General features: G+C 38.0%; 1 protein-coding gene across 2 annotated transcripts in view; it reads right to left on the bottom strand.

The window, feature by feature from the left end:
* The window catches only part of MAP3K5 (mitogen-activated protein kinase kinase kinase 5), a 120,140-nt gene that overhangs the window by 64,135 nt on the left and 35,726 nt on the right, over positions 1-20,279 (bottom strand). For both annotated transcript variants that reach the window (XM_060753435.2, XM_060753434.2), the window contains exons 2-7: positions 17,042-17,181; positions 13,749-13,772; positions 7,840-8,033; positions 6,899-7,067; positions 4,232-4,338; positions 441-611 (exon numbers count right to left, since the gene is read on the bottom strand). In XM_060753435.2, coding sequence (XP_060609418.2) covers positions 441-611; positions 4,232-4,338; positions 6,899-7,067; positions 7,840-8,033; positions 13,749-13,772; positions 17,042-17,181 — 805 coding nt within the window. The remainder of the gene's footprint in view (positions 1-440; positions 612-4,231; positions 4,339-6,898; positions 7,068-7,839; positions 8,034-13,748; positions 13,773-17,041; positions 17,182-20,279) is intronic.

Below are 20,279 nucleotides of genomic sequence, written 5' to 3'. Positions count from 1 at the left end.
GAAGAGAAGACTGTAAAGTGGCACGATAGCTATCTTTAAATACCAAAGCAGATGTCATGAGGAAAATGAAGTGAGCTTGTTTTCTGCTGCTCAAGAGATTAGAACACAAATTAATAGATTCAAATGACAAAAAATGAGATTCCATCTAAATATTAAGATGGACTTTTAAAATGTAAAATTAGCTTGACAATTGAATACTTTGGAGAGTGGTGGACTCTCCATATTTGGAGGTCTTCAAACACAGGTTGGGTGGACACATTTCAGGAATGTTTTAGTTGTGTATTCCACAATGCCAAGGAGTTGGAACAAACGCCCCATCCATCTCTAAAATTCCCTGATTCTATAATTTAGCTAGCTAATTAGCAGTCAATGTTTCCCTCTAATAATTAGTTGGAGTATTTTAACTAAAATATATAATCTTTTAGCAAAGGACAACTTACCACAATGTTCCTTGGGCTCTACTTTCAGTGTCTGTAAATCCAGAATCCAGAAAAATGTCTTTGTAGATTCGTCCCACAAGACAATACATATCTGAAGCTACTTGGCTTTCACACTCCACTAGAGGGATCATAATATCTAGTGCCTTCTGTCTATCTCCAGGTAGATTTCGTCTGTTTTTAAAAATAAAATAAAAACATTTCAACCTGTTGTAGGCTTCTGTTGTTCTAATGTCTAATCACTTCACAATGTTTGAAAGGCAAGCTTGACATGGGTAGAAAGGGAGATGGAAAAGAGATGAAGCCAGTAAAAATGCAGACAAAGCAATACCTCATTCGATTCTCTTTCTCAGTCTCTCGGTCACATGCACATTACATCTAGAAAATAATGCTGCAGGAATTCCAATATGTTTTAATGCATCCTTTCAGATTACACTAATACAGAACTTTCCAAACTATGTGTCACAACATGTTAGTGTGTCAGCTGACAGAAAATGACAACAATCTTGGAAATATATGTTATTATCTTACAAACCATATATTTTTTAAAATAAAAATGAAAGGTTTTCATGAGATGTGTTGTGTCCCCATTCATTTCATTATTACAATTTATGCATGTGTCCGTATCTCTTATAAGGCATTGGAGCTGAACTTCCAGTTTGCTAGTAAAACTGAATTACTGTGTTGTAAAATGATGCATGTCTAAAAAGTCCGTCACAACACAAAATGTTTGGAAAGCTCTATACTAAGACATTAGAAAATAGTTCTCAGTTTGCAGTATGACTGCTCCTAAGTATCTGAATGGCATGAGCTGAAGCAAGAGGAAACCAATAATAAATGTAATGTATCTCATATTCTAACCTCATAACTGTTGTGGCTTTTCAAGAGCTAACACTGCTTTTCTCATTTGTATCTGACAAGAAACTTGAAAATTGAACCACATCTTGATTTGTTAGTAAAAGAATGAATTCTCTTCCATGAAACTGACCCATTTTTGAAAAAGGCTTTGCATTCCATGTGCCCAACAAAGAACCACACAGTCTCCTCTGCATCCTTTGGCTGACCTCGCTTTTATACAATTTTTTCTGGAATGCAGAATTGTTTCAGCTGCCATCCTTAAATATAGACCAAAAATAGCATTCAAACTTTAACACGTGTCTCTATTATGCTAGGTGTATAACATGTGCATATGTGATGAAATAATACATACAGTTATCACATATGAAAATCTACTTTTGGTTTTCCATAAACTGTTGGGCAAAAGAGCTGTGTATGCAAAATAAAAATAAAAAAATTAATAAACACATCTGAAGTGCCCTTTCATGAATAGCCCACTTCATTTTTCTCTGGCAAAGCAATGACAAAACGTACAGTTTCCCATTGTGCATTTCTGCTAATGTGCAAAACCAAGGATGTAAAAAAGAAGAGAATACGTGAATTAATTAACTTTTCCCCGCTATCCTAATCATATTTTACCTCTTCTCTGTCCTCAGCTGTTTGGTTGGGAAATCTACTGATGGGAGTAATCTAACACAATTACAATGGGTCAAATATCCATTTAAAATACAGTCCATTTTATTTATTTATTTATTTATTTACTTCGCTTATATACTGCAATTCTCAGCCCAGGGGCGACTCACTGCGGTGTACAACATAGAAAAACAGGTGCAAAATACAAGACATAGTGTAAAATAATCCACAATTCATCATTATCAAAAAACATCCTCATCAAAAACATCAACATTACTACAAAAGCCATTCCGTGTCGTCTCATCATCAAACCCACAATCCGGTATCATTTCCGTTGTTCCATTCCTATGGCCAAATTACCAATCATTGCACTTCTTGTTCAAATGCCTTCTTAAACAGCCAGGTCTTTAATTTCCTGCGGAATATCAACAGGGAGGGAGCTAGCCTGATGTCCACGGGAAGGGTGTTCCACAGCCGAGGAGTCACCACCGAGAAGGCCCTATCTCTCGTCCCCGCCAGCCGTGCCTGTGACGCAGGCGGGATCGAGAGCAGGGCCTCCCCAGAAGATCTCAAAGTCCTCATGGGCTCATAGGCCGAGAGGCGGTCAGTTAGGTATCTTGGGCCGGAACCGTTTAGGGCTTTATAGGCCAATGCCAGCACCTTGAATTGAGCCCGGTAGCAGATCGGCAGCCAGTGGAGCTGGTACAGCAGGGGGGTTGTATGTTCCCTGTGTCCTGCTCCTGTTAGTATCATGGCTGCCGCCCGTTGGACCAGTTGGAGCTTCCGGGCCGTCTTCAAAGGCAACCACACGTAGAGAGCGTTGCAGTAGTCTAAACGGGATGTAACCAGAGCGTGGACTACCGTGGCCAAGTCAGACTTCCCAAGGTACGGGTGCAGCTGGCGCACGAGCCTAAGCTGTGCAAATGCTCCCCTGGTCACCGCCGAGACCTGGGGCTCCAGGCTCAGCGATGAATCCAGGATCACACCCAAGCTGCGAACCTGCGCCTTCAAGGGGAGTGCGACCCCATCCAGCACAGGCTGTAACCCTATACCCTGTTCGGCCTTGCGACTGACCAGGAGTACCTCTGTCTTGTCTGGATTCAATTTCAATTTGTTCGCCCTCATCCAGACCATTACAGCGGCCAGGCACCGGTTCAGAACCTTGACAGCCTCCTTAGTAGCAGGTGGGAAGGAGTGACAGAGTTGGACATCATCTGCATACAGATGACACTATACCCCGAAACTCCGGATGATCTCTCCCAGCGGCTTCATGTAGATATTAAACAATATTTTAATAAAATAAAATATGTAAAAGATATTTTACATCTTGTCATTTCAGTAACACATTATAAGATACTGATTACGTTAGGGTAATATAAACCACAGATTACTAGTTTTTGTAGCATTGGTATTCTCACCTATGTACTATGCATTTGCCACTTTGTTTGGTTCAGACATGGCACAATCCCACAATTAGACCTGGCACTTTGACATAATGGGTTTGTTTTGTACTAAACTCACATGGCCTCTCTCCTGTTTGGCTCCCTCCCTCCTGTTTAGGGAATATCACATTATTTCAGGATGAATGCTAAGCAGAACAAGCCCCATGTTGACTTTAAAGATGCCCAATAAGAGTTAATACTGGTGTATTCCGAAGGCAGATGAAAACATGGTTTTTTATCAAAGCATTTGGGGCTAGCAGTGTCTTCAAATGATAAAAACTAATACTTTAGTAAAGCACCATCATTGTCACAAATTGCAAAACAATTACTGATTTGTTATTGTTATTGTTATCATCCTAAATAAAGAGCTAAACTTTCAAGGATACAAGGAAACAAATTTAAACCATTTGCTCTTTTATCTTGTTTTTAGGAAAGAAGGGGAAGAACATGCTTTCCAAAAGCCACTTAGTTGGCTTTTGTTTTGTGTCCTTGAAGAATAGCTTGAGCCCTATTGCACCATCTGGAAGAAGAAGAACTGGTATGAGAGCCCAAAGTGTGTGCCATCTTATCCAGATAGAACCATGCTGATTTTAGATTTGTGCTTTGCACAATCATTTGTTCCCTGGACCACTCACATCAACATTTGCTTCTCCGCATTTTCTCTTTAATCAGCTGATTTCCTAATCATATGCAAAACGAAAAGTAAAATACTGACAGAGCAAAAGCTGAATCTATCTTGTACACTGTGAAAGAAACAGTAAAGGATGTGGGATAGATGCAAAAGTGAGTTGCTTGTTAAGTTCTGAGAAAATCTGCAAACCTGTGACAAACGGTGAATTTAACATAAAGCATGGTAACTTCATTAGCAGTAAAAGTATTTACCTGTTCAGTGCAAATGCATAATGAAACTTCACATGGAGATGCATAGCCAAGTCAAAGGTTGGAAGTTTTTCTAATGTCTCTACCAGGTTCACAATGGAATCATAATCCTTCCAAGAGACAGAAGACAGGAACATAATCAAAGAAAGAAGATTTGCTCCCACTTTCATGATCACGTGGCAGAATGATATACAATTACTGCACACAGAATGGTTCCAGAATCATAAAGTTCACATTCATTCATCCCTCCTCTTTCTATTCCACTGTTCCTACCACTTTTATCCAATCCCTTTTAGCCATTGACTTTCTATACAAATGTCCTGCATCCTCATTCCAAATTAAGATAGCATTTAAAGAAGGTGAGGAAAAAGATTCCATTTTGGGTATCAGAATGTATATAACTATTTCTCAAGAATAGTATTTCAGTTTAATACAAATAACTGCAATTAGACATATTATCCACTGTGCGCATGTGTAGTGTATGTGTTTGCATTCCGAACACATCATTGACTATTGCCTGCATGATGATGTGCCTCTAACTCATATCCATGTCAACCCAAAGTTCATCAATAATGTTCATGATGTGAATAGGAGACAGTGCTCTACATCCAGAAGAGTGGAAAGATTCTTCTATATGCACTGATCTTAGTTAGATCACTATTATCATATACTGCAACATTTAAAATCTGAGTGAAACTCTATGGCACAGAAGGGAGTCCTGAGTCAATACTCCCTTGTACTGATGGAAGATCAGTCTGAGGCCTTTGGGGTTCCAGGGACTATTCATAAAATGGTTTTCTTCTGAAACAGTGGTTCTCAACCTGTAGGTCCCCAGAAATTTTGGCCTTCAACTTCCAGAAATCCTAACAGCTGGTAAACTGGCTGGAATTTCTGGGAGTTGTAGGCCAAAACATCTGCGGACCCACAGGTTGAGAACCACTGTTCTAGAATAATATATGGGGATGAAAAATTAAATCATTCTTCCCTGAAGTAATTGTGAGAAGCATGGGCACAACTTGGTAACTACGTTCAACCTTCAAGTGGCATCACCTTCTTCCCTTAAATAACACCTGAGAAGAAGCTTGCAGCCACGAACAGGAAGGTAAAAGAAATTGCAGAAGGTGTAAGAATAAGATGATATCCCCATCATACTCTATATATTCACACAGGTCCAGTGGACATGCACTGGAACCCCTCATATGATCACATTATGTTGTCTAGCATCAGACACCAGTTCTGGGGGTCCATCTTTTGAAAGTAGTGTTTGGATCAACGTTGTGGGGTGCTACATCAAAAGGGGGGAAATTCAAAAGTTCCAATGTATGAGCAGAATCTCACACAATTTGTGTAACCTTGCTATTACACTTCAAGAGGGTATTCCAGTGTGTATGATATAAGAAGGTGGAGAGGGGGAGGCACTCACAGAATTGCAGCCTTTATGCACCCACTCTTCTCCACACTCCAAACTACAGATGTACGAAGTTGCCATGGTAATCTAGTTCTGTTATTAAATCTGGCGACTGTAGAGTGCTTTCACTCTGCAATGAGATGTAAGTGCCATTAAAAGGAACACTGGTTCTTTCGTGTGATAGGGCTGTTTCTAGAAATAAGGAACAAACCTCTTGTAGTCTGGGTTTTGCTCTTCCGAGGCCCCTTCCACACAGCTGAATAAAACCCCACATTTTCTGCTTTGGACCAGAACATATGGCAGTGTGAACTCAGTTAACCCAGCTCAAAGCAGATATTGTGGGATCTTCTGCCTTGATATTCTGGGTTATATGGCTGTATGGAAGGACCCCTATTTGCTCCAAATTGGCAGGAATAAGATAAGGAGAGAACTAAATACATTATAATACATTCGCATACCAACATCCCTTAGGGTGGGTCAAGAGGTTAGCCCCTTATCTGTGAGAAACAGACTTCTCACAAGTAATAAGCAACATTCCTTTTTTCAGCATATATAGAAGGATCTTTTTGTAGTTTGGGATTTATCAGAGATTCCCTGATTAGAGGGGAAGTGCTGGCATTTTATTGGCCTAGGATTTAACTACTTGTTGCAGGACCACCAAGTTCCAAAGGCTGCTTTGGCTAAGCTGTCATGTTAATAATGTCTGGTGAGCATAGATGGATATTTCCATGTGTCTGCACTAAAAATTGCTTTCAGGGAGATGTTGGTCCCTGAGTCCCTTCAGGGAGAGAGAGGGGATTGTAATTTATTATTATTATTATTATTATTATTATTATTATTACCACCACCACCTTGTGGAGAGAAAAAACAGTATATAAACAAACATAATAATTGGTGACCAAAGCTGCTGTAGTGACTGAGTGTGCCATAAAACCCTTTGGGGGATCTCTAGAAAGCAAAAGGATGGTAAATTACCAGGGAGGCAAAATGGCAAGGAGGAAGAGAATAAATTAGACTCACAACCTCTGAGGATGCCTGCCATAGATGCAGGCAAAATGTCAGGAGATAATGCTTCTGAAACATGGCCATACAGCCCAAAAAACTCACAACAACCCAATAAACTAGACTGATTGGAATGGTGAAGAACAGTATTCCAGCAATATTAGTTTGCAGGTCTCACTTGTATTAGACTAATCATGTTATCAAAGTAAAATAGAGATAATAAAAGCAGTGTTTTTAAATTAAGATGAGCAGGTTCTTACCTGAATGTCTCTGTAAGATAACAATAAGTTGATCACAATGTCAGCAGATAGAAGTTCAATATTATCCACCCGTTGTCGTATCCTTGCCAGTTCTGCAGCTAGTTCTTTCCCTGTGTACAAGTTACGTGCTTTTCTGATGTCATTAAGAATTGACTCTTTGAAGTACTGGCTAGAACAGAAAATAAATCTTCAATGTAAGACTGAAAAATCATCTGGCTATTACAGTAAGGTACAAATGAAGGGTTTAAATTCCACTACTACCTCAAACATAAACTAAAACTGGAATCAGAAATAGGGGGTCTGCATGGAAAAATATGTACAATGTAATGCTTAGTCACTGCTTATATATAGTATATGAATGGAAGAAACCCCAAGTTGCACAACATCCTTTCAACTTCAGAAGAACTCAAAATATTCAGAGACTACAGGATACAGGCAGTGAGTCAAATGTGAGGGGCCTCCAAATATGGGTGCTATGTTAACAGGAGGAGTTGAAATAGTGTCTCCCTCTCTCATACTCCAGTTCTTGAATTTCTGAAGAAGATGGAATAGGATTGTAGCCTCTAGTTGGCCAAGCCACACTAAGGTCCTCTTGGCTTGGTCTTCCAATGCTCTGCATCTCCAGAAGCCCTCACCAATGGCCATGATAGCTAGGGGTTCTGGGAGCACAAGTCCCTTGGGGAGACCCAAGTTTATGAACCACTTCTTTCATAGCTTTAGCTAAGGAAAATATGATGACACAGACTCAAGAATTTGGCCAGAAGCCAATGACACATGGGGCACCATGGACTACTACTTTGAACAGGACTGCTGTACAATGTCATTACACTTCATTTATCTACATCTCACCATTCATAAAAACTACAGGCAAGTAAGTTCTACCTCTTTTTGACAGATTTTGCCCTACTAAAACTAAAGCAGAAGACATGTGAAGACATTACCTTGAGCTGCCCTGTGCCACCTTCAAAAGCTGAACAAATCGGTCAACCAAAGGGAGGCATATTGGTCCAAGTAACAGTTCAAAGTTAGGTTGCATCAGCTCAGTTAATCCCTTCATAAAACTGCTGTCACAGCAATATACTTTATTATGAGGAGTTATCATATATGGAAGAAATATATAGTTGCCAGTGCACATCTGTGGAAGAAAAACATGTGCTTAGTAGATGACTCATTAATGTAGCCAATACCATTATATGCAGTCCTTTTTATTATATTTCAATAGCTAAAACTGTTCTGGGGTTTTTCTCAGACCATGCAGCTAGGCTTCTATATTCGCAATGTAAATGTCACTATTATATTGTAATGTAAATACTGTTTTTGGGGGGTTTTTTTTACAAAATAATATTTAATGTCTTCCCTATCTTTCTCCCAATGGAGAATTCAGGGCGGCACATAAGACTTCTGAGCCATGTTTTGAAATTATTCTCCTGGCAAATTAAGAAGTAGATGATTAATATCCCTCCTTTGAACCCATAGAGATATACACTATGAATCCCAGAACAACAGTTAAACAACAAAAAATGCAAAACAATGCAGAAAAACCCAAATACAGTAAAAACAGCAATATTTTACAAAACAGAAATTAACCATCATTTAGTTGGAACTGAAATTATTTTACTTGTCCCTTTTTCTAAAGTAATGATATAGCTTTTTTCCTGAACCTGATATCCCTTAGATGTGTTTGAAATGTAATTCCAATCATCCCCAGCAGTCACTAAATCTAGTGAAAACTGTGGTCTAATTTATCCAGATGGTAAAATGAGAAACATAACTCCTACCGATGGAATTTTTAAAATCTATGTATTTTTTCTTTAATGTATTTATATACTACTTTTCTCACCCCTGGGGGGATTCAAGGTGGTTTACATCATACTAATGGCAAAAAATCAATGTCAACATACAGTACACAAAGAAATCATAATAACTAATTACTACACATAACTATGAATTTAAATTCAATTAAAATCATTAAACATAAGACATACATAAAATTTAAACGTTCAAACATTAAATCTAGGTACAAGTATCAAAACATTCCTAACTTGGATAGTCACACATTAGGCAAAGGAAAGAGAAAGAAGAGCAATGAGCAGTGTTTCAAGTGGGCAGAAACTAACTGGTGTCATTAAGTCGGCTATATAAAAATAAATAATATTCTTGCATCCCAAGCTCAAAGGGTGCAACTGAAGCTTTTGGAGCTATGGGTAAAATTTTATTTTGGACAAGTACTACAAAACTAATTATTTGACTTTAAGAAGCAGCTCCGTTTTCAACATTACAGGCACACCATGGTTAATAAAGCATCTGATAAAGAATCTCCTTTTCACAAAGGCTTTTTCTGTTCACCCAGAACTCCCATTTCCTCTTTGTCCTTTGTCTAACTGTAGGTTTTTAAAAGCAGCATCAGCACTGTGCAAATGATGAAGGAAGACTGGACTCTCGGTATCAAGCCAAAGCAGTGTGATTTGCAGTAAACAATGCAATAAAGCTTGGCCTGCCAAAGATCAGGATTCAACTGTATCTACACGCACTGTCAAAAACAGCTTGATTCAGATTCCATGAGGATATCTGAAGAGTAAAACAGAGAGAAGAGAGGAGAGTATATAACCTGTCTCTCCAGCTATATCCAAGGTGTTAGAAAAGCATAGCACTGTAAATGCAGCCACTAAAATGGAAATTATAAAAGAGGTGGAGGTTGTTCAAAGAAAAAGGCATCCCTGGGTGCATTTTGGAAATAACTTTCAAGTGGTCTCTTAAAGTGTTTTGCTGGTTATTTCACTGCACAGGAGCCCCCCCTCCCCCCGGTGGCACAATAGGTTAAACCCATATTGACAGGAAGGTTGGCGGTTCGAATCCGGGGAATGGGGTGAGCTCCTGTCTGTCCAGCTTCTCATGTGGGGACGTGAAGAAAGCCTCCTAAAGACGGCCAATTCTCCCACATGAGAAGTGACTTGCAGTTTCTCAAGTCACTCCTGACATGAAAAAAAATCTCCTTTTTTCCCTTTGTGGGTGTATAGGTGTGTATATACATAGATATATATGTGTATGGGTTATATATATGGATATATATTTCTCATTGTACTGTCAACATCCGTCTATATTTATGTTTTGTCTATGTCATTCACCAATAAAAATAAATTTTAAAAAAATTAACTGTTAGTTATGAAGAAAAGGTTTGCTGAAACATGTTGAACAACTCTTCTTTTGCTGTGATGAAGGAAACTATCTTTTTTTCTCCTGTTATTTCTGTTCTGGTACCAACTTTTCAATTAAAAAGTTATATTAAATGAGATATAACTGTATACTACAATAGTAAATATTATAGAAAAATCTGAAGCTATACCATTGTTATTGAAATACGACCAAATATTTTGGCAGCTGTTTTTACGCCTGTAATCAGTATCTAAGAGAGCAGCGTATTACACTATAAATATCTAGATGGGAGGAACTATAAACCACCTGGAGCTAAGGATTAAAATTAGAAAAAAAACTTTTCTCAATCTTCAGTGAAATATATTTCTAAATACGCAATCATATTGTTCTCTTTAAATGCCCTCTTTGTCATAGGAGATGCTGCCAGCTTTGAGGAAGTGGACATGTTCATTACTGAGCCTGTCATTGCTACAATCAGGAGCAAGCCGTAATTTCACAGTATTCATTATGTCCTTCTGCAATTATTCTTGGTTAGCATGACAAGAAAATGGCAAGAAGATGATAGTGATGGCAGATCAATTCTTCACAGAGCCTTTGTTTCATTTTGTTCCAATCCAAAAAAAAATCAATAACAACCTTATTGCCTCCAAATTATTGGTGAAAACTATTCTCTGCAGAAATTTGTCTAACAGTTATAACAGATGACAAAATCTAGAGTGTATTATTAAGCCCATTTCTCACATAATTGTAAGCAATCAAGTCAACATGTTAATAGCATTGTAATGAGTACAAATATATAGATAGAATCTGCTTTGACAAGAGAAAAGGAACATTTTGCTATTTAGCTATTTTTTTATCGTGTCAGAAGTGACTTGAGAAACTGCAAATGGCTTCTGGTGTGAGAGAACTGGCTGTCTGCAAAGACTGCCCAGGGGATGTGAGGATGTGTTGTTATCCTGTGGGAGGCTTCTCTCACGTCTTCGCCTGGGAAGCTGGAGCTGCCAGATGGGAGCTCACCCCATCTCACGGATTCGAACCACCGACCATCAGGTCAGCAGTTCAGTCGGCACAAGGACTAACTGTGCCATCCATTGCTTCATCGAGGCTTGCTATTTAGCTGAGAAGTATTAAAACTGTGACCAATAATGGGTGCTGTAATGCAGGATAATCCACAAGTTATAATGAATTGGGATATTAATTTTTTAGATAAGCCTTCCTGTTTTTCAAACTTTTTCATGTTTCATCGTTAGATCAATTATCTCAATTTTCTTTTTTTTATTTTAGATGAGATTTTTTTTCCTTTTCTTGTAGTAAATCATTTTCCCACAATACTTTGAGTTACTCTAACTTGGGAAATATAAGATATAATCACTCAGAGAGCAGTTTATAAAGGAGCTTTTAAGTAAAAGGCATCTTGTAACAACTTCATGTTAATGGTGGAACTGCACCACACGAAAGAGGATAACCTTTTACAATATCTTGCTTTCAATTTTATGAATAAAAGTATGTACTTGGGTTCTTGAATAAAGATATACAGGCTTTTTGGGTTATGCAACCTTCTGATGCACAAGGCAAGGCAATCTACAGATTTGAATGAAGCCTCCCCATTTTTGCATGGAGTATATCTCCATACTTTACTGTTACCACTTCTTGCTTGCCACTCAGCACTGTTGATTTTACACTGAGAGCAGACCATCACAAACAACATCACACAATACACCACTGGAAGGGCATAAAATAGGCCAAGACCAGGCCAACCATGCCATGGTCTGTCTGCATGCCTTTGGTTTATTATCCTCCCCAAAACCAGACCTCTTTCAAACAGATGGAGCTTACTCATTTTCATAGGAGCAGCTTATAACAATGGGACCCAGGTCACAAAAGCATAAAGAATTGGATGCCTTCCTAAAACGTGAGCACTTTGAGATAGTTTAGTTGATTCTGGCTGAGGACATTAAAAGTTTCTATTGATTTTGATACTAACAGAAAAAAATGCCAATATAGTCTGGCCTCTGTATGCATGGATTCAACCATCCATAACTTGAAAATAGGAAAACAAAAACCAAAAAGCAAACTTTGATTCTGCCACTTCATATAAGGAAACAGCATATTACTATGTAACTGTATATAATAAGTCTTGTGCACCCCTGAATTTTGGAATCCATGGAGGTCCGAGAACCAAACTGCAGAAGATACTAAGGACCCATTGTGCCTCAATCCAACTTGGTCCAAGAAGGTGTATTTCTCTCATTTGAAAAACATAATCGCTTTCCAACACATTTCCTGTTCTTGATACAGTGTTCTGATGTAGCCATTGAACACCCAGAATAGAAGCAAAAATATCCTGCCCAATTCTGTTACTGAATTTCCTTTGAATGATGGCAAGTCTAAATAGAAGTATGATTGAGAATGTTTATAACATTTTATGTAGGAATGAGACCATACAAAATGTAAAATGTAGTAACTGCAATGTCAACCAAAAGAGAAAACCAACAGGGAAAAATTCAGTTATTAGCCATGATTAGCCTCATCATGGCTAATAACTCCAAACAGTGGATCAGTATGCAAGCAAAACAGTATGAAAGAAAATCCAACTAAAATATAGTTCTCTTGATCATATGAAAAAAAAAAAGAAAATCCAACTAAAATATAGTTCTCTTGATCATATGAAAAAATTTGGCTTCCTCATCTTCCCTCCAATATATCTCTGAATACCAGGTGCTGAAAGATAAGAAGTAGGAGACCACTGGTTTTATGGACTGCTAGCAGCTTTCCTGGAAGTATTTGGATGACCAACATTAGAAATGACTTCCTGTTCTGTTGAAGGATTTCATGGCCAATCACTGGGTTGTTGTGAAATTTTTGGGCTGTATGGGCCATGTTCCAGAAGCATTATCTCCTGACGTTTCACCTACATCTAACAGACAAGAGTTCTTTCTTCCACCCTGGATTTTTCACAGATATATAAACCCAATTTTCCTAGTTTCCAACAGACCTCACAACCTCTGAGGATGCCTACCACAGATGCAGGCAAAACGTCAGGAGATAATGATTCTGGAACATGGCCAGTTATGGATGGTTGAATCCATGGATAAAGAGGGCAGACTATATTGATATTTTTTTTCCTGTTAATATCAAAATAAATAAAAAGCCTGGAAAACTTACAACAACCCACCTCCTTTTCTGTTCACTAGAGTGTTTTCCATGCTCTTTAAGAGAAGTAGGAGACTTTTTAAGAGAGGTGGATTACATACTTCTTTACCTAATGGTGTATCTATCTAATAGTGACATTTCCTAACTGATGTAGAAAATTTTCAAGGACGCAAAGCTATGCCAAGAGAAGATGTGAGGATAACAGGAGACAGAGTGAGTGACAGCAGAAAAGCAAGGCAGTTTGCCTGTGTTAAGAAAACTGCAAACAGACAAAAGGCAAAAATTGGTGGAAAAAAAGTTAAAATAGTTAAACCTAGAAATGATTTTATTAACAGTTTATGAACCTTCACTGCTGGGAACTCTGGCATTTCAAACTGAACGGCAACAAGTATGTATGTATGTACTGCCCGTTTTACACAAAAGTTAGTAGAATGACACTGCATATCCCACAAATGATATTCACAGGATATAAATAAATCCATATGTAACAAAAATGTGTGAAGCATGTTTATTTTTAATATATATATTATACATATATACTTACATTATTCTTCTGGCAAATAATTTCCTAAAAAGAAAAAAAATACATTGGAGTTTTAAGAACCAGTCTTTAAAAAAACATGCAGTTAATGAGTATGTTTGCAGTTGGAATTTTACATTTCCTTTACTGGTTTCCTTTGGCATAAGATAAGGAGATGGCTGGTAAGAAGTTGCTTCCTGAATGCAAGGGATGCAGTTACTGGCCATTTACTGAATGTTCTCCTCTGGTCTTAATAGAATACTGGGCCACAGAGATTAAGCAGACAAAATCAGCTTGAGATAAAAGTAATGGGAAAAGCTTAATGTTTCTAATTTATTTATGACACACTGTTGTTAAAAGCATTGGAATAAAGCCAAAGTAATAAGAAAGACAAGAAGACAATGGTGGCAACCTAAATACAAAATGAGGAGTGAGGGATTTCCCAATTCCTGTTAAGACTGTAGTTTTACCACAAGTACATATACAGCATAAAGTTAATGTGGCTTAATTAACGTGATTTGTTAGCCAATCCCTCTGTTCATCAAGTCCCATTATATATGCTGTCACTCCTTCTTGCAGAGCTGGCAGACCAACATTGTGTTGTTGTTTCAGCACTGCTTCCTTTGCCCACCCAATTGGTGGATTTACATGCCATGGGTGGAAATAATGAATGTATTGATAAGAAAGATGGTGAAATTTATATCCCTAATGAGCCAACTATTCTAAACTGAGACAATTATTGCATAAGACAATGAAATAATATTATTTATTTTAAGATTCCATTAAAAATATAATTACAGTCCGTCCTCAAATTATGAACAAGGTCAATTCTGTAGGTTTGTTCCTAATTTATATGTACAGTAAGTCAGACCAGGTACATTTTAAGTGTTATTCCAGCCATATCTATCTATTCATCCATCCATCCATCCATCTTTGAATAGCATGGGAAGGGTTAACACCCCTGTGGTGTTTGTTTTGCTGTCTGTGCCCTGTTCATAAGATTTCACTTCACTTTTGGTCCCTGCGATGATTGGATTTTGCAAAATTTGGCTGGTTGCGAAAACAAGGAGTAGTGAAAAAGCTTCAGTGGTGACACCTTTTCCCCATGATAACTCTTTCAAGAATGAATTTCCCTTCCTAGGGATAGATTTCTCTCACTTCCTATTGTACCACCCCTGTCTATAGATGTTTGTAACTCGAGAATTGCTTGTAATTAGAAGCTCATATTCATTAAGCTTTCTTATATATTCTTTTAGTGCCACAAAAGGACACGTACATGATCTGGCTACTAAGTGAAGATCTAAAATACCAGTTTGAATCCAACTGGTATTCCAGTAGAACTGAATCTACTGATTTGCACAAAGGGTCATTTTAGAGCACTGGTTCTTAACTTGTGGGGCTGCAGACCACCAGTGGGCTGCGAGGATAAAAATCTTGTCCAAAAGCCTCCTTCCTCTTTATTTTATTTTATTTATCTCCGCTCCTTTCATGCAGCCTGTCACTCCTTCCCTGTTGCTGATCAGCCCCGACCCCTTGGATAGGCCACATCAGCTCTAGATTATTAAATATGGTTTTATGTGGATAAGCAGATGACGACTACTGGGTGGCATATGTTCTGTATCAGAAAATAGAGCTCGTGATGTCTAGCCAATGTAATTTTCTGAATCAGAACCCCAAGTAACCAAACCAAATCTAAAGCTGACCAAAACTGATTAGTAAACCTTTTGCTACTAAAGTTTGGAATGTGGTCCCTGGTCAAAAAAAAGGTTGGGGACCACTGTTTTAGAGTCACCATAAGTTAGAAATGACTTGAATGCATACCATACCAACAATAACAACACAGCTGAATATTACAGAGAAGGATCTGGTGTAGATGGGAGATGTTGAGCTGCAATCATAACAACATAATGCTACCCAGGCACCTGGGTGAATGCTGTTCAGGAATAAGGCATGGATTTGTAGATACTAAACACACCTAGAAAGCCAAACTATGTGCCAAAACTGATATACACATTGATGGCTATTTGGGGCATACCCAGCAAGAAACCATCTGGAGCTGCTAAGAAACAGACATTAAACTCAATAATGGGAGAATTGAAGTAATAACTAACATCAAACTTCATAGGCAGCTTGAGCTGACTAGTCAGGGCTCTATCTCTATGGACCGGGGGACTGTCATAGTCACTATGTATTCCCTAAAGTAGTGAATACATGAAAACGAACAAGCCACAAATGTGTAACTCTAGGTGATACATTCCTAACTGCCATCATGAATTCTGGTTGATATTACTGTTGTTGGTACATTCCACCTATATCTTCAACCTGAAAGAACTATGAAAGTAAATATTTAACAGGTTAAAACAATTTAAGATTTAAAACTATCAAAATAATTTAAATTGACTAATAGGATCATGAAGCTATCAATGAGGTGAAAAAATGACCATTATAATGGTAGAACAATTAACTCAATTGCCTAGAGAAGAAATTATTTTCCCTTGCTTTAAATTTCCAAGCACACACTGGCCTTACATGTTGTAGGTAGATATTTATGTAGTCATATGAATGATGAATCAAGTTCCTTCTAACAGTCTGAGTAATGTCTACTACAGCAGTGCCTGAGGTAGCGAATTCCATTTATTTGGATTGGCTCTGTATCTTCTTTACTGTCTTTTGCATGTTTAATACTCAGAAAAGCAACAAGGAGTCAGTGAGGGCAAAGAGAGGTGGGACTCAAGTGCTCAAAGCACTTTCTTGGAAAGTGACAGAATTTTCCAAAATGTCACTTAATGTTAGTTTACTGTGGGCCAATCACTACATCTCAGTGTAAATCACCTCACAGTGTTGTTGTGAGGATAAAAACAGAAAGGATGGTGAAAAAAGCAGGCTATAAATGAATACATGAATCAATTAAATGCTAATTTAAATAAAATTTATTTTTTACTTATAACATGTAACTCTGGTCCCTTATATAGGCAAGCTTTTAACTGTTGATATGCATCTATAGCCAAAATCTAGCTGAGAGAGCTTTTTCTTGAGGTTCAACAAGTTATACTGGGCAGGGTTTTGGGAAGGGCTGTTTTTCATAATGATCCTTAGGTTGTTTCAGCATCTGTGTTTGTTTTACTACCTGCACATCCTTCACAATGAATATTTGAGGCCTTTACCAGCTTATAGTATACCACAATGACAGATAATACTCGGAACAGCGTGGGCATTGAAGGTTATACCACAATGCAATCAGGCATTTATCTGAATGATCTTCAGGAAACTCTTTCCCTCCAACGATGCCCTATTCATCCTATGAAGACTTATGTTACCTTCAGTGATTGCAGAGAGTCTGAATTGGTATCACAGTAGAGAATTATGTTGTTAGCCATGCTGAAGCTCTCTCGGACTCCGAGATGATAAAACAGGGAGGGCTGGCGGAAAGCATCACTCATCTCCACCACTGCAATATCTGCAGGGAAGAACAAAAAACACACACTTGTCAGATCTGCTGTTAATCCTCAGTGCTTCAAATATATTTTCAACTGATCCGTCAAGTTTTATCAGTATCCATCAAACACAGCTGTTATCCTGGACAGAGAAATTATTCAAGAACCCAACTGCAAACAGCAATGACGAATGCCAATGTAGCTCTTGCAACACTTATGAAACAGGAAGACAGTCTCTATGTTGTTTTTACTCATAAAGACAGTGCTTTAGACTGGAAGAGGAGGGATTTCCCCTTTTAAAATGCCAAGTAATAAGAGAAAAGAATGCTGAATACACAATCCTCTTGTCAGTCACTCTTCTTTGCAGCAAGCTCAAAAGTGAGTTTATACCAACTCTTCCAATCTAATATTTTGTGCTTAATTGTTCAGTCTTTGAGTAGTCTTTACCCAACAACATGGAACACATAATCACAATAACAAAACGGTACACCACTATCTATTATTTGTAAATTTCCCTTGATGGGTACATAAGTCTCTTGGTCGCTGAGCTATTTGGTGCAAGAGCAAAACCACATTAACTTTCCATAAAGGCTCCACATGACATATTGTCAAATATTTTTCCAAGACTTTGTACATCAGTATTTGTACCACCATCCCTTACGCGTTAACAAAATTTCTATGAAAAATTCTAAAGTAGACAGATTGAGCACACAGAGTGCACTTCAACCTTATAGGCCTCATCATCCTGGACAAATACAACCAAAACTCCCTAAAGCTTCACTCTAAGATCAGCGGCAGATTTGCAAAGTCTTTCAGAGTGACCTGTGTGCCATTTTTAGAAAAATCTGATGATCTTTCAAAGGATTTTAGGGTTTCTCAGAACCTGGTTTAATACATATTGATATCTCATTGTTCTTTTTCCAAAGAGGTTTCTGATGGCTTTATGCAAATAGTAATCTTAAATATTTTCTCTGCTGCCACTAGAAAAAAAAAAGGAATCTATTAAGTAAACAGACTGACAACACTGTTCTTCCAAAGTCAACTTTGGAATCTTGTAATTATATTTATTCTCATACTTGTGCAATTAACAGTGTCAATGTCTTATTTACAATACTGAGACAGTTCTCCACCCCAAAATTATTTTCAAAAGTAGATGCCAATTCTCCTCAAATTCATAGCAACAATAAACTAGATTGCAAACTCTGCTCCTCTAGGTGTTTTGGACTTCAGCTCCCAGAAATCCCAGCCAGTGGGAGCTGAAGTCCAAAACATCTGGAGGAGAAACATTTGAGAAACACCGAACGAGACAATATGGACAGGCCTAACCAAATGGCAGGGCCAGATGCAGCAGAATTTTCAGAAACTCTTGTTTATCTCTTATTTCATTTAAAGCCGAAATATGGCAATGTGACACAAGGATTAAATGCTATTGAAACAAAAATATGGCAGAAATCAAGACTGAAGTTATGACAGAAAATGCTGCCTGTCCCTGGATGAATCAGTGCACATGATGAGCTGTGATTTAAAAAAAGGGAGAAGAAGGAATATGTCAAATTGCATGGGGGACTGAACACCCAACACGCATGATTCTGGCAAGGAAGTTCCAACAAGGTGTGAGACAACGTCATAACAATTGACATGATATTTAAAATGCAAGGCTGTCATCACATATCCCTTCCCTTAATTAGCACCTGTCTAAATCAATTCTGCCATAACATTTACACACTGTTTCCTTAAGATGCTGTTTTGCTTTGTTTATCTTATTTCTGGATGTTCCTTGGTAGCAATCATGCAAAGACAAGCCCAGATAGTTACAAATAAAGAAACAACAGCAGTGTTGAAGGCGTATATTAAAGAGAGCTGTAAGATGTGTGATGTAAAGTTATGTGTTGTTTAGACCAAGCCTAAATACCTTAAGGCATCAGATCTTGTTTGATTTTGGAAACTAAGCGGGGTCAGGCCTGAGTAGTACTGAAAGGCAAACAGCGGGGGGAGGGGGGGGGGGGAGGAGCAGAATGCTCTCCTGAATATGTATTGTGAAGAAAACAATATCATACAGATGCCGTAAGTAGAAAATTACCTGAAGGCACATAATAATAATTATATGGACTGGGAGATGACCGCAATGGGTATTTAGTGGAAAGGACAAAGTGGTAGGCATTATTTACCGTATTTCTTTGTTTAAATATGTATAAGCTGTGTACATCTAGAGACCCCAGGGCAGAGAGAAATAAAACCAACCTGATTAATATAGTGTAAACAATAAAATGAGTTTAAAAGGCTAAAATATATTAAAGTATGTATTGAGTTTAGACAAATTATAGCTGGTTAAACTGCAATGAACCCTTGGTATCCACTGGGTTCCACAATCCCCATGGATACCAAAACCTGTGGCTGCTCAAGTCCCATGATATGCAATGGCATACTAAAATAGTGCCCCTTATACTGAATGGAAAAATCAACTTTTGCTTTTGGGTTTAAAAAAATACATGCATTTTCAAGTGGTAAAACGTAAAATCAATGATGGATTGTAGTTTAAAATAATTTTAAACCACAGGCATGTTAGGGTGTATGCAAAACCAATTACACTAAATGAAAACCACATTTTGACTTGGTGCTGGAATGGCAACAATTGGACAACTGGGCCTCTATGAGAAGGGCATTTCATTTCAGGGGTGCCACAGTAGAGAAGGTCCTTTCCTGCATCCATCCACAGTGTATTGCTCTAACTGATGGGACCAAGGGGGCCCATACAACAGGTCTCAATTATATATATTATATTATATGGACAAGCATTCTGTCAAGTACAGAGGTCTCAAACTCTTTAGGACTTTACATGTCATTACCAGCACTTCAAAAGTGGACCATAGGTATATTGGCCAGGTGATGCTATTGATGCTATATGATTTTGTTTATGGTAAGAGTACAATCTCTATATCCATGGGAAGGATATTTGTGGTTTTATTTATCCACATCTGACTAAATCTGTCTCTATGCATTTTCTAGGTCCTTTGTGACAGCTCTATGCTATGCTTGTGTCAGAACTTCTTCATTTCAATAGGGTATACTATTATCTACAATTTCATGTATCCATGCGAAGTCAAGGAATGTATCCTATATG

Source organism: Anolis sagrei, chromosome 1 (genome assembly GCF_037176765.1).
Source record: "Anolis sagrei isolate rAnoSag1 chromosome 1, rAnoSag1.mat, whole genome shotgun sequence".
Taxonomy (NCBI): domain Eukaryota; kingdom Metazoa; phylum Chordata; class Lepidosauria; order Squamata; family Dactyloidae; genus Anolis; species Anolis sagrei.
This window is presented reverse-complemented; position numbering and strand designations above follow the sequence as displayed.